This window comes from Patiria miniata, unplaced genomic scaffold (genome assembly GCF_015706575.1).
Source record: "Patiria miniata isolate m_02_andy unplaced genomic scaffold, ASM1570657v1 HiC_scaffold_1, whole genome shotgun sequence".
NCBI lineage: Eukaryota > Metazoa > Echinodermata > Asteroidea > Valvatida > Asterinidae > Patiria > Patiria miniata.
This window is the reverse complement of record NW_024037047.1, coordinates 20,950,493-20,964,364: the sequence shown is the minus strand read 5'-3', so window position 1 is coordinate 20,964,364 and position 13,872 is coordinate 20,950,493. Positions and strand designations below refer to the sequence as shown.

Genomic DNA, 13,872 nt, shown 5'->3' with positions numbered 1-13,872 from the left:
ACCAACATAATATAAAGCCGTACCGTTCGAAAAACGTGTTTTTAATTCTTTACTTTATAAAGTCATACAAAATATAAGATATTTCTTTTTAATAAACAAAGGAATTAATCACTTCGTGATTGGAAAGTCTGAAAAAAAGTTCAGTTTTTAAAATATTGATTAAACGAGCGGTAAGAAGTTAAAATGTGCCAACTTTAATAATGTGATAGTCGGCTGTGAGCATGATTATGAAATGTATTTTTTTTCCAAAAATCAACACTTTAAAAATATATGCACTTTTAAAGTGCAATATAAAAAAACAACATAAAACGACTCAAAAATATACCCCAAGCATAAGAAAACAAGCTAACTTTTCAGTTTTGTTTCACCCTCGTACCTTAATGTTTTATTTATTTATTTATTTACTTTTTAGGGGGGGGGGGGCTTTACAAAACAGCGCCCTCTATTTGTTTGGTATTATATCATTGTTTGCACCTTTAATTAAGCCTTGACTCAATTACTAGTACTGCTAATATGATACAAGGTTAGGCCAAGTAAAAAGAAAAAATAGTTTCTCGTCTGGGCTTTTCGCAAAAAAGGAAGGAGGGGGCCCTTTTTTTTTTCTTCTGAAGATGGCAGATTTTCCAAGAAGATACATTGATTCTTCCATTTTCTTGACTCTTCTTTTTTGCTGGTACATTTGTGTCCAAAGGAGCCATCACACTTTCTACTAAATTTTGATTTGCATGATTTAAAAAAAAAGGCAAGAAACTGATTAATTTTTTGTACTTGGCCTGAAAGGACATAATATATTCAGCCGAGGTTGGGACATAAAAGCTGCCCTCGGGTCGGCCTCAAGATGACACGGAAGAGTTGGCGACTGACTTTTCAGGATCAAGCTGCGCCTGAACTTGGACTGTCAGGAACGTATCAGCCGCTAATGTCACGGCCCAAACAAAAGTTTCAACTTCTGCGCCGTGACAGAGCGTGTTCCCGACAGGTGGGAATCAATCGCAGTCAAGCTGTTTGAAGTTACGACGTCGTGCGCGCATACCGATCATCTAATGTGTAGTCAATCGGTGTGCAGGAGAGTTTTACAACGATCATGGTGACCGAATTGACAGACATTGAAGATCGTTTGATTGGGCGCCGCCATGAGATCAAGTCATGTGATCACGTCTATACTGCATAATGGTCGTCACATCTTTGGCGAAGTTCGGGCAAGGACCATTAGTCGACTAGTGGTTGATTTGTGACGTACCTTACGCCTGCGCACTGATTGCAACGTGCGAACGTCTCTAGTCAAACGCTGGTCAAAATGTCATCCCAAACCTTCTGGATCCTGGCTCTCTGCTAGCGTTATGAATGCGCGCGGCTATTGATTACCAGCGAAGCAACCAACCCCAGTAGGTTGGTTCCAAATAGTCGACTAGCGTAGTCAACCACCATTGACTAGACAGAGTTCGGGCAAACGTTAGTTAATCATTGGTCAACTATAGTCCTTGCGCGAACTTGGCCTTGGGTGACTGAGCATGGTTACGATGACTGTGTGTGGAGATGCCGCTTGTTCCTTGATAATCACACGATTTCTCAGTTTTGTGACCTGAGCGTGACTTTTGTGCTTGATGCCGAGGGTTCCCTCACGGCGAAAGCAAATCGCAAATTGACCCGAGGCCGGCTTTAGACAGGTTTACAAAAACAATCTTCCACATAATAAGTTTGAAAAAAAGGCAAACTGTCATAGATCTGCAGATGAAGTGAAGGGCTAAATTTCACAGAGCTGCGGTGCATAAAAATATTCAGAAATTGCGTCTTCCTAAAGCGATATTTTGGCCCTACCTACAGTTGCTTAAAATACTACGCAAATGAGTTGTCTCGGAAACGCAAGGCATTAAAATGTATACCTACTTGAAAATATAATTGCAATATATATTTCAACTTGCCATAGCATGTACAAAATATCAAAACAGTAAAAATAATGTGACTTTTATTAGAGTACAAAATATAGAGGTGTATGTGAGGTGGTGGTTGGGGGTTACCAATGTCAAGTCGTTTTGATAGTGGGTACCAGTGATAACCTTTGACCTTTTGTAGGTAAGTGTGTGTTGTTATTGCCAGTTCGCATGTAAGCAGAAAATTGATATACCTACTGCATAGACCAAAACTGGCACGCTTTCTCTTCTATCACGAAGGCCCCCTTCAATGGCGAAAGCATTGTGCTAGCTATTGTTCAGATAATCCATCACGGGCAGTTGCTTTGTACAACAGCATGCACAATGGTTTCTCCATTGAAGGGGGCCACGTGAGTGTACAGTGATCTATAGACCCTTTGCATAGAGCGCCCTCACTGAGGATAATGTCTCTGTTCCTCTTTGATTTGCATGAGTTAACACTTTGTACTTTCACTGTCATTGAATTTAAACAACAAAGTATCCATATTGAGGTGGCTCTGTGCAAGGGGTCAGTTGAATTTGCATTCCGTCAAAAGTCTTGAGGAGTTATGAGAACGAGTATTTATGTGAGGGGTTCGGGCAAAATGAGTTAGAACTGGGCAGAGGTCGAAATGAGGGTTTGTTTGTATTAGGAAAGAGAATAAAATTCCCTTGCAATGCCGTTTGTTGCACTTCAATAGGACATCCCATTAACAAGTTATGGCTGTTGAAAGTTTGCATTTATCGACATGTGCAAAAAGTTAGATACCGAGAAAGAGGTCTTTAAAGTTCTCTTTGAAGTCGTGAAAATGAGATGTTAACAAATTTATTACATGATTTGTATACTATTTCCTTAACATATGTGTAGTACACATATCAAACTTTACAAATAACAATAAATGTGAAAATAAAACAAATCACCCCCATGGTTGTTTTTTTTTTGGGGGGGGGGGCATTTTTTTCCACTACAGCCTTTGCCCAGTTCTGTCTCGTTATGCCAGAACCCTCACACTTTGGGGAAGTTGTGGTGATTTCTGGCGCACTTTCCTGATGAATGTGTTAAGGATTGGGTACCAGTGTTGCCCTTTGACCTTTTTCCAGCTATGACTTGCCCAGCATGGACGCAGGATTGCCTTTCGTCATCTGCAGCACGGCACACTTGATGGTCTTGAGCCGCTCCTCCGCGGGGCTGAATGACGTGTTGAAGAGGATCATAGACTCGTACAACTGGATGGCCTTGTCAAATTGGCGCTGGAAAGATAAATCCCAAAATGCTGTCAACGACTGCAAAGCATAAATGAAGACAAGTCCTTACAAGTCCATATGGTGCTTTCTTCGACTACCATCTCTGTGGCCCGGGTTCAATTGCCACCGAGGCGGATATGTAGATTGAGTTTTCAGTTTCCTTCCTGATCTGGAATATGCTTCTAGGGTTTTCCTCCTGGCTGTAAGGCCAAAAAAAAAAATAAGTCGGTCTCTGGTCAGCGCGCGCGTCGAATTTAATCATGCGCGTCGATCTTTTTTTCCCCAAAATGTTCCGCGGTAGCTCCAACAGCGCCCTCTATTTCCGCACCTCCTGAGGACACCAAAAAAGCAAAATAGTACCCACCTTGTCTGTACAATCCAAGCTTGAAAAAAAAAAAAAAAGCCGCGTGGCCGCGTCAATTCCGGAACTTTGGTCTGACCAGAGACCGAATATCTATTTTTTTTGGCCTAAAACTGAATTTTTATCTTCTTTTCTTCATTGAGAATGTAGTTGCATATTTGAGTCCATAAAACTGGTTGACAATGACAAAACAGGAAACCAGTGGCTGGTTTCAAGAAACATTCAAACGCGTCATAGGAAGGGTAACTTGTCTTAACTCGGGACCCGTCCTAGGATCAATTTCACCAAACTTAAGATGCATTCAATGCGTCTTATAACTTAAGATGCATTCAATGCATCTTAACGTCCTTAACAATGCTGCTGAACTTGTCTTAACTTGAGATCGGTCTAAGGGTCGTCTTATCTCATGATTATGTGCATTATTTTGTATATCCCCTGAGGAAGCATTGCTCTGTCTTCTCGTTTAAAGCAAGTTTCGGCCTATGACAAACAGGAAACCAGTGGCCCGTTTCACAAAACATTCAACAAGTCTTAGGAAGGGTAACTTGTCTTAACTCAGGAACCATCCTGGGATCGATTTCACCTAGCTTAAAATGTATTCAATGCATGTTAACTTTCTTAATGCTGCTGAACTTGTCTTAACTTGAGATCGGTCTAAGGGTCGTCTTATCTAATGATTATGTGCATTATTTTGTATATCCCCTGAGGAAGCATTGCTCTGTCTTCTCGTTTAAAGCAAGTTTCGGCCTATGACAAAACAGGAAACCAGTGGCCCGTTTCACGAAACATTGAAACGCGTCTTAGGAAGGGTAACTTGTCTTAACTCGGGAACCATCCTGGGATCGATTTCACCTAACTTAAGATGTATTCAATGCATCTTAACTTTCTTAGCAATGCTGCTGAACTTGTCTTAACTTGAGATCGGTCTAAGGGTCGTCTTATCTCATGATTATGTGCATTATTTTGTATATCCCCTGAGGAAGCATTGCTCTGTCTTCTCGTTTAAAGCAAGTTTCGGCCTATGACAAAACAGGAAACCAGTGGCCCGTTTCACGAAACATTCAAACGCGTCTTAGGAAGGGTAACTTGTCTTAACTCGGGAACCATCCTGGGATCGATTTCACCTAACTTAAGATGTATTCAATGCATCTTAACTTTCTTAGCAATGCTGCTGAACTTGTCTTAACTTGAGATCGGTCTAAGGGTCGTCTTATCTCATGATTATGTGCATTATTTTGTATATCCCCTGAGGAAGCATTGCTCTGTCTTCTCGTTTAAAGCAAGTTTCGGCCTATGACAAAACAGGAAACCAGTGGCCCGTTTCACGAAACATTCAACAAGTCTTAGGAAGGGTAAGTTGTCTTAACTCGGGAACCATCCTGGGATCGATTTCAACTAGCTTAAGATGTATTCAATGCATCTTAACTTTCTTAGCAATGCCGCTGAACTTGTTTTAACTTAAGATCAGTCTAAGGGTCGTCTTATCTCATGATTATGTGCATTTTTTTGTATATCCCCTTGGGAAGCATTGCACTGTCTCTCGTTTAAAGCGAGTTTCGGCCTTGGGCCATAGCTTCGGCCTTGGGCCATAGCTTCGAGACAGTTTGGCACAAGACCACCCAGCACCCCAAAAGCATCACAATGGTGCATTGAACAAGCAACAAGTACAGAGCATACATAAATAAAGAGGAAGTATAGTAAACTGGAATGCCATCTGGAAGCCTGCCATCACCAATAGGCATCATCTCATCATTCCATGATTTTTCTTGGGACACACATTTTCCATGACTCCTTGTACAATTCCATGAGATTTCCATGATAGCTTTAAATTCTCGGATTTTCCAGGATTTTTCCATGACCAATCACCAGTAGGCATCATCTCATAATTTCATGATTTTTCTTGGAACACACATTCTCCATGATTCCTTGTAAAATAACAAAATCCCCATGCCTTTACCATGACTTTTCCATGATAGCTTTAAATTCCGGGATTTTCCAGGATTTTTCCATGACCAATCACCAGTAGGCATCATTTCATGATTTTTCTTGGAACACAAATTTTCCACGATTCCTTGTAAAATAACAAAATCCCCATGCCTTTTCCACGACTTTCCATAATAGCTTTAAATTCCGGGATTTTCCAGGATTTTTCCATGACCATGCATATGGAAACCCTGGGTGAATCCGCTCACCTTGGCAGCGTAGAGGTTTGCCAGCGTGAAGTGGCAGAGCACAAACTCGCTGGAGATCTCCCAGGCCATCTGAGCCACTGTGATGCCGTTGTCAATCATGCCGGAGCGGTGGAAGATATTGGCGATGCTGATCAGGGCAAGATCCTAGTAAAAAAAACCAACTCTTGGTTTAGACAAGCACCACAGCACATGTAATAAAAAGCTACATGTATATCTTCTCTGAGTTTGCAATTTCCCGGGTTTATAGCATTGCTAATGTTGCTAACATTGTGACTTTGGGCGTGATCCGTAGCTACATGGCACTTGCGCGTTTATGGCTTCTGACTGGCATCTCTTGAACAAACACATTGACAAAATGGGGAACCGCCAACATAGAGTTGGGGAGCTCAGTTGGTAGAGTGCTGGAACGGCAATACGGAGGACGCAGGTTCAAACCCTGCTCCAGTCAATGTCTTTGTTCAACTTTTGAAAATGTATTCAATTGATTTAGTGAGGGCTATTCACTCATCTTTTCATTGATCTGGTCTACACAGTGGGCCGAATTTAGCCAGTTCATTGGCAATTAGGGGTTATCCTATACGACAGCACTGCCCGGCTCTTTTCACCAGCCTATAGCCAGTCAGTCAGTCAGTCAGTCAGGTACAAAGAGGACACTAGGCTGGCCCTCTGGGACCAGCAATTACCAAAATCAAACACAATCACTTTTCAGCTCTTTTCAGGAATCCTTGGTTTAATTACCAGAAACATAGGTTTTCCCAGCCAATTTCCTAAAATGTTCATTCAAATCGGTCATTCATTTTCGTCTGAATTTGAGAATCGCTCTGAACACGCCTTTCATTTTCGCTAGAAGAGCATTCGATTCCATTTCAGTTCAATCAATTAAGTGATTGAGCAGCACCTCTCGTTTATGTTCATTCAGATTCGTTTACAAGACTTCTTTTTCGCTTTTAGAGAGCGACTTCAAACATTGCCATTCTATTTCACTTTTAGTTTAATGTTCTGTGATGTTATCTGCTATTTTGAATGAGAAAAACGTAGTTTTGATTGCACATTTACAAAATTGTATTTCAGAGGTTTGCGTGAAAAGGTATGCTTGCGTAAATGAATGCACAACGTAACTGGCCGTCTGATCTTCAAAACCGAATGCACGGACAATGAAAACGATTGAACTTTCGTAGAATTGAAATGGGATTAAAGACGTGCATTCATATTCAGACGAAAACGAATGACCGATTTTCAGAAGTGAATGAACATTTCAGGAAATTGGCCGGGAAAACCTATAATATATTAATACTAATAACAAACCTTGACTTTGTAGTCTGAGTAGTGAAGCGCCACCCGGAGGCAGTTCAGGGCGTTCACTGCGTTCCCAGCCCGTCGCCAATACACGGCCGCCAGATTAGTCAGTACCCATGATGTTGAATTCTGAAACAAGAAACAAAGGTGTGGCAAATTTTAAAACAAACACATAGGACACAAGACACAGTGAACTGGCATGCAACTGGGGATTTAGAAGAAACGAGGACATTCCAAACCACACAGGTTCAGGTTCAGGTTTCAGGTTTATTTACTTCCACAGTATTAATCCAACAAAAGTTAATCATAGAAAGTAATATATAAATAAATAAATAAATGGATATATAAAGATGCAATTAACGAACAAGTGATACTGCAGAGGGATCCATTAAGAAGCAAAGCTTGTAAGCAATGGTCCCTATATAAAGCAAACACGTGCATTGAGCCTACGGAAAGAAGATAAAAGAGAGGGCACGAGATCGGGAGACAAAAATACCAACAGGGCTCAGTGCACATGTTGCTTACAAAAGCTAAGTTTAACTTACAGATGTGAACAAACAAAAACAGACAAGTACCTAAGGGCATGGGCTATATACAATGTAGGCTCGCTAACTGGATTTAAATGAACAATTGCATTGCAGAGATTCAGCTATAAGCTTCTAACAAAATAGATTTGTAAATATGTTTAAAGGTCGAAATGTTTTTAGAGGCTTTAAGTTTATCAGGAAATGAATTCCAAAGCATGGGTCCCTCGTGTTTAACCGTTTTGTGGGCAAAAGAAGTACGGGTGTATGGAATGTGAAAATTAGAGGCTTGACGAGTAAAGTAAGAATGAATTTCGAGATTCCGAGAAAAAATACTTTTAATGGAGGAAGGTATATTGTTACTGGCGACCTTGTACATAGACTTTGTGCAGTGTTTTTCAATTTGTAATGACATTCATGAGAAGTAAAAAAACAAGGAAATCAGCCGATTCGGGGAACAATTGCATGCCTGGGTGAAAGGGCTCCGTGCACAAGTACTCCCTCAACAGTAAGGAAGGAAGAGTTGGGGGAGACCATCGGGAGAGACATTCAAATGCATTGCTGACGATGCCTGACGCTCACACGAAGACACTATGGCTTGGAGCACATTCAGAGTACAATGTCAGGATTATCTAATGGAACTCACTTTCCGAAGTACCAGAGCGATCCTCTTCCCTGCCAGCATGATAGACATGGGTAAGTCTTTCGATGGCAGAAAGTTCCACGCTCGATCGTCCAATCCTTGCTCATCTGTATGCCCCCCCCCCTTCCTCAACACCCTAACCCCCACTGCCAGGGTGTCCTTAAACGGTTAGCAAATAAAGCTTACTTTCCGAAGTGCCAGTGCGATCCTCTTCCCTGCCACCGTGATAGACATGGGCTTATCTTCTGATCTCATAAACTCCAGCGCCTCGTCCAGTCCCTGCTCCGCTGTGTACTGCAGCTCCTCCCGTCCCGCCATGCCCTCAAGGTGGTCTAGGGTGTGCATGCTGGTTCCGACATCTGCCTCGCAGACCGGTTCCAGCGACTTGCTGGGTAGCTTGGCTTGGAAATCTATGTGCTCCTCGATTCTGACAAAACCAACAATTTATAAAGACCCTTAAGACACTGCAGCGCACACACACACATGGTTGTTCTACGAGATCAGCCACCAATGCTCACCCTTTCACAGTCCAATAAGCCTTTTCGGAGTTCCAACTGCACGCTTTCGTAACCTGTGACAACGCACATTGTTTGTCTCAAATGCCCTTTGACAGTACCCACAATGCACAAACAGCCTTTTTGTAAAGTCAGTGGCGCGATGATGTCAAAGGCCATTTGAGACAAACAATGCACGTTGTCACAGGTTACGAATGCGCAGTTGGAACGCCGAAAAGGCTTATACCTACAAGGGCAGTCAGGTTGGTGTAGCGGTACTTTCCTCGCTTTCCACTGCTGTGACCCAGGTTCGAATCCCGCCTGGGCCAACATGTGGATTAAGATTTTCAGTCCCTACCTGATTCTGTGGGTTTTCCCCAGAATATTCTTCTGTGTTTTTCCTCCCACCTCTAAAACTGTAATTTCTTCTCATTCACTTCTCTCTACTGGATTCTTCATGCCTTTGAGCTGACAGTGCCCAGGGCGCTATTTGGGGAATCCTTGGTTTCACTACTAGAAGTTAAAAAAAAGAAAAAAATGGAATGAAACTAGACTTATGTTTGTGGACAAACGCAATGCTGTTTTGGCAACTTTTTTGTGACATGTGACATTTTGCAACCTGCTGCTAGTGGGTGCTCTAACATTTTATGATGTCACTGGTAATTTTTGGTTTTTTTAAGTACAACCCAGCCAGAGACTGACATCATTGAAAGCAAGTTCACATCTTTTTCCACTTCATTTATATCACATCCCGGTTTAGGTACATACCTACTTACAACCCAATCGGACCTGTAGTTCTGTAGATATAGGCCTTCAAAATATGTCTTCCGAAACAGCCAAAAATCCCGGCCAAAATGGTCGGGACCCCCTGACAACAAGCATACCCTCCCCCAGTCCCCTTCTCCCCCTGTTAAAGTTGTTATCTCCAGCTGGAACACAGACGGCGCAATGAGAGACAACATTGACCGGGGACCAGGGGAGGGTGGCCCAGCGAGATTTGGCCGGGACTGTAGGTACCCCACTGTATCCCACTCATCATCCTTCATTGTCCGCACATCCCAATCGTGGAACTTTCTACCACAATCATGCTTCCCATCATCCTAAAACCCCCAGTCTTTCAAGAGCTTCATCAACAAGCTCGCTCTCATTTCACTCTCCTAGTCTTATTTACAGTGTCAAGGACTCCAGGAACTTTCTGCCTTTTCTTGGCATTATCTGCTAAAACAATCCCAACCCCCCCCCCCCAAAAAAAAAAAACCCCACCCTTCATTAAATCGGTAGGTGTGTTTGTGGATAATAACCAATGTTCCTTCATTTCTGAAATGACATAGAAAACCGACTAGAGCACATACTTGACATTTTTGGCGGTAACCGAGACCCAGGTGGTGTAGAACATGTTCAAGTTGACCTTCTTGTACATCTGGCAATCGTGCAGCGTGGGCCAGGGCAGCCTTGTCAAGTTATTCAGGTCACTCACATCTACCAAACAAACAATAAACAACAAAGATACAAGACTAGAGCCGTTTTCACACTAGAGCCTCTCAACCCGGGTTGAACTCAACCCTGGGCAAACCCAGTGCCGCCCCGGGTTGAGTTTTTGATTTCTCAACCACGCATTCAACCCTGCATCATTTCACACTTGTTTCATGCAAATCAAGCTTATCATGCTCAGTCACTACTGTTTTGAACCCTGGCAAGATTTTCAACCCGGGTTGAAAATCTCAAACCTGGTCTGGAAGAGGGTTGAGTTCAACCTGGGTTGAAATCAATCTCGGGGTTGACGCAGGGTTGACGCAGGGTTGACGCAGGGTTGACGCAGGGTTGACGCAGGGTTGACGCAGGGTTGACGCAGGGTTGAAATTCTTCAAATGTGAAATGATGCATGTTTTCAAGCCTGCGTCAAGCCTGCGTCAAGCCTGAAATTTGTGGCTTAGGCAAGTCTAGTAAAACTGGTCCCAGACCAATTTTTGGGTGAAGGTGAGACTAATGCAAGTCTAACTCAATAGTGAATAACTTGCCTATGGGCTCCATGTACAAGTACCCCCTCAACGGCCAGAAAAGGAGAGTTGGGGGCGACCTAGACTGGTTCCCAATCCATCCACTGCGTATTTCGAATGATCCAAAGTTATTGGGGGCGGGATTAGCCTGGGAGACCATCGCAAGTTAAATTCGAACGTATTCCCGCGCGGATGATGCCTGACGCTCGCACGAACATGCTGTGGCTAATAGCTTTGGCACACTCAGGAAGTCGTGCGTACTTCGCGTGAACCAGTTCAGCACAGTACGCACACGCTGTGTGCCCCGTCCACGGGCCTCTTAAAAGTGGTAAAAAGGCGCCCTCTTTGTTGGTGCACAGAGCCCATTACTAGAGTTATGACAATTTAAAAAAATTTTTTTTTTTTCAAGATAGAAGTTTCATTCATTCATTCATACACACATTTATTTCAATATTACTGAGAATTATACAAAACAAACAATGAGTCTATGCATAAATAACATTAATGAGAAACTAAATAAGGAGCATAAAAGATAATTAATAAAATATAATTAAAATGAGGATAAGGTAACGGGGGAACGGAGCAAAAAGTATTAAATTAACCAACAAGTAACGTAAATAATTCACAAATCAAAGACTCGTTTACGAAAAAATTAATTACTAAAGCAGCAATATGGTGGCATGTATAGAAGTGAAGATATTGCCATGCCATGACAACACAAGCATAACAAACATGAATGGACAGACAAGAAACGAAGACAAGAATAACTGTGATGCGATCAAGCTACATGAGTCGTTTGTCGACCCTGGTCAATTTTTTTTTATTACAGATTTGAAAAGAGCACAATCTCAGCATTACTGCTGTGAAAACTGCATGCTGATACCATCTTTAGTTAAAAAATTATGGAAGTTGGAACACCAAGAGATGTGATGCAGTGATGTGATGAAGTGGCTCTATTTTGGCCTGAATCTCCAAATGAAAATTCCCGACAAACGACTCATGTAGCTTGATCGCATCACATATGGTGGCATGTGCAGAAGCCAAAGGCTTATATTGCCATGCCATGAGAAAACAAACATAACAAACATGAATGGACAGACAAGAAACGAAGACTAGAACAATCATCTGAATTCTCTGCAGAGTGTAAATGAAGTTAAGTGGACCTGCCTAACAGGCAAAAAGAAGAAGAGAAAAAAAGCAGACGGGAGGAGGAAATACGCACGGCAACAAGAGAATAGTTATGCTATGCAATAAGAAAAGCATGGGGAAAGCAACTTTGACGGTTGATCACACTCCCAATCACTTCTCCTTTTGTGGAGGGAAGCAATGTTTGGACTTACCCACAGTGGGCGAGGGTTTAGCGGCAGGGATGTTGGGACCTGACGCAGGGGGCGGTACTAACTCACTGTCCTGAAGCTCTCCATCCTTGAAATTCAGTTTTAACTGACAACCACAAAAAGTACAAACTGCTCTTTATAATTAATCTTTTCCATGAAAAAAATGCTCTTTAATTGAGACGTTTCAGTCTTGTAGTCAAGTCCAGTTCAAGTGCTCACAAGTCAATCACAAGCCCATCACAAGTCAATCATTAGTCAACCACAAGTCAATCACAAAACAATCACAAGTCAATCGCAAGTCAGTCGCAAGTTAATCACAAGTCAATCACAAGTCAACCACAAGTCAACCACAGGTCAATCACAAGCTTATCACTAGTCAATCACAAGTCAATCACAAGCCAATCACAAGTCAATCACAAGTCAGTCACAAGTCAGTCACAAGTCAATCACAAGTCAATCACTAGTCAATCCCAAGTCAGTCGCAAGTCAACCACAAGTCAATCACTAGTCAATCACAAGTCAATTGCAAGTCCATCGCTAGTCAATCGCAAGTCAATCGCTAGTCAATCACAAGTCAATCACTATAGTCAATCACAAGTCATTCAAAGGTCATTCAGTTCCCAGTCCCGACTAAGCTGTTCAAACAAACTGTGATTTGGCATTCATTTATTTATGACTGGATTTGTGAACTGATCTGTGATTTACTTATGACTAGACTTATGAAGTACTTTTGGGATCCAACAAGTCATTTATCAGCTTGCAATGGGAAGAGTCAAAATAAACATGAGTGACAAATCCCGAGTTCAACTCACCACGGAACCAGGCTGTAGTGTAGTCTCTAAATTGACCACCTGTGACTGGTCGACATTGATCCCTGGTGGATGCGTTACCATGTCAACGCTAACAAAGCTTTCACCCTCGTCTCCGTCTTGACTTGGGGAGTTATGCAGTGGAGTTCCTTGAAAAAAGGATTTTTTTAAGATGTAAAACTGAGTGATTTTTCAAAATGAGGGCAAAAATTATGCGCTTCCTAATGCATGAGAACAGTGAAAAATGTTCATTAAGACTCATTTCGTGGGATCCAGTCATCTGAGATTTTTTAAAGATGAGTTCCCTGTGCTGTTTTTGAGTTTCACCTCTAAAAATAGATTATTTTTTTTCAATTGCTATTTTGATAGCAATATATAAGTTATTCACTTTTGGATGAGACATCGAACGACAAAAATGCACCAAAGTTTAGTTATTGAATTATTTCTTCATAAAATTTGAGTTATTGGCTGCCACACAACAAATCGGCTCCTCCAGGGCGGGTTCATTCGTGCGACAAATGAAAGCCATTTTTCCAGAGGGTTGCAGATGCCCAAAATCAGAATAAAGTAGTTTATTGTTCTATCAAAATATACCGATAAAAAAATAGTTACAAGAAAAATAAATTTCATGTTATATTTTTAATAATTCATCACTTTCGGCAGTAAGTATTTAAAGGTAGAGTACATCATTTGTCATTTGTGTATACTTTTGTTTGAAGCAACAAAAGTGCTCAAAATCTAAACAAGGGTGCTTAACAACTAACCTGAAGAAGTTTTAGCTCATTGTAAATGCTGTGTATTCTGAGAAAACAACATTCTAGGATCTTGATTTCAATTAAAAGGTTGCTGAGTCATGTTTTGAATTGTGCCCGAAATCAGCATTTTTTTGCGACACATTCTCATTCAGCCGATTGCAGCTACGTGATGTCACGCACTGAACCGACGAATTATATCAACCGCACGTGTGTGTGCGTCATGTCAACGCTTGCGCGCACCCATTCCAGCTTCGCCGAATTTAAAATGAACTACTAACAGAAATTTCCAAAAATGCATCTTTAGACGCA

General features: G+C 41.8%; 1 protein-coding gene across 1 annotated transcript in view; it reads right to left on the bottom strand.

The window, feature by feature from the left end:
* Window positions 1-2,348: 2,348 nt before the first annotated feature.
* The window catches only part of LOC119725332 (tetratricopeptide repeat protein 17-like), a 39,236-nt gene continuing 27,712 nt past the window's right edge, over window positions 2,349-13,872 (bottom strand). Inside the window, exons 17-23 of the mRNA XM_038196730.1 lie at window positions 12,812-12,957; window positions 12,003-12,105; window positions 10,018-10,144; window positions 8,358-8,598; window positions 7,014-7,133; window positions 5,709-5,852; window positions 2,349-3,161 (exon numbers count right to left, since the gene is read on the bottom strand). Coding sequence (XP_038052658.1) covers window positions 3,012-3,161; window positions 5,709-5,852; window positions 7,014-7,133; window positions 8,358-8,598; window positions 10,018-10,144; window positions 12,003-12,105; window positions 12,812-12,957 — 1,031 coding nt within the window. The 3' untranslated portion in view covers window positions 2,349-3,011. The remainder of the gene's footprint in view (window positions 3,162-5,708; window positions 5,853-7,013; window positions 7,134-8,357; window positions 8,599-10,017; window positions 10,145-12,002; window positions 12,106-12,811; window positions 12,958-13,872) is intronic.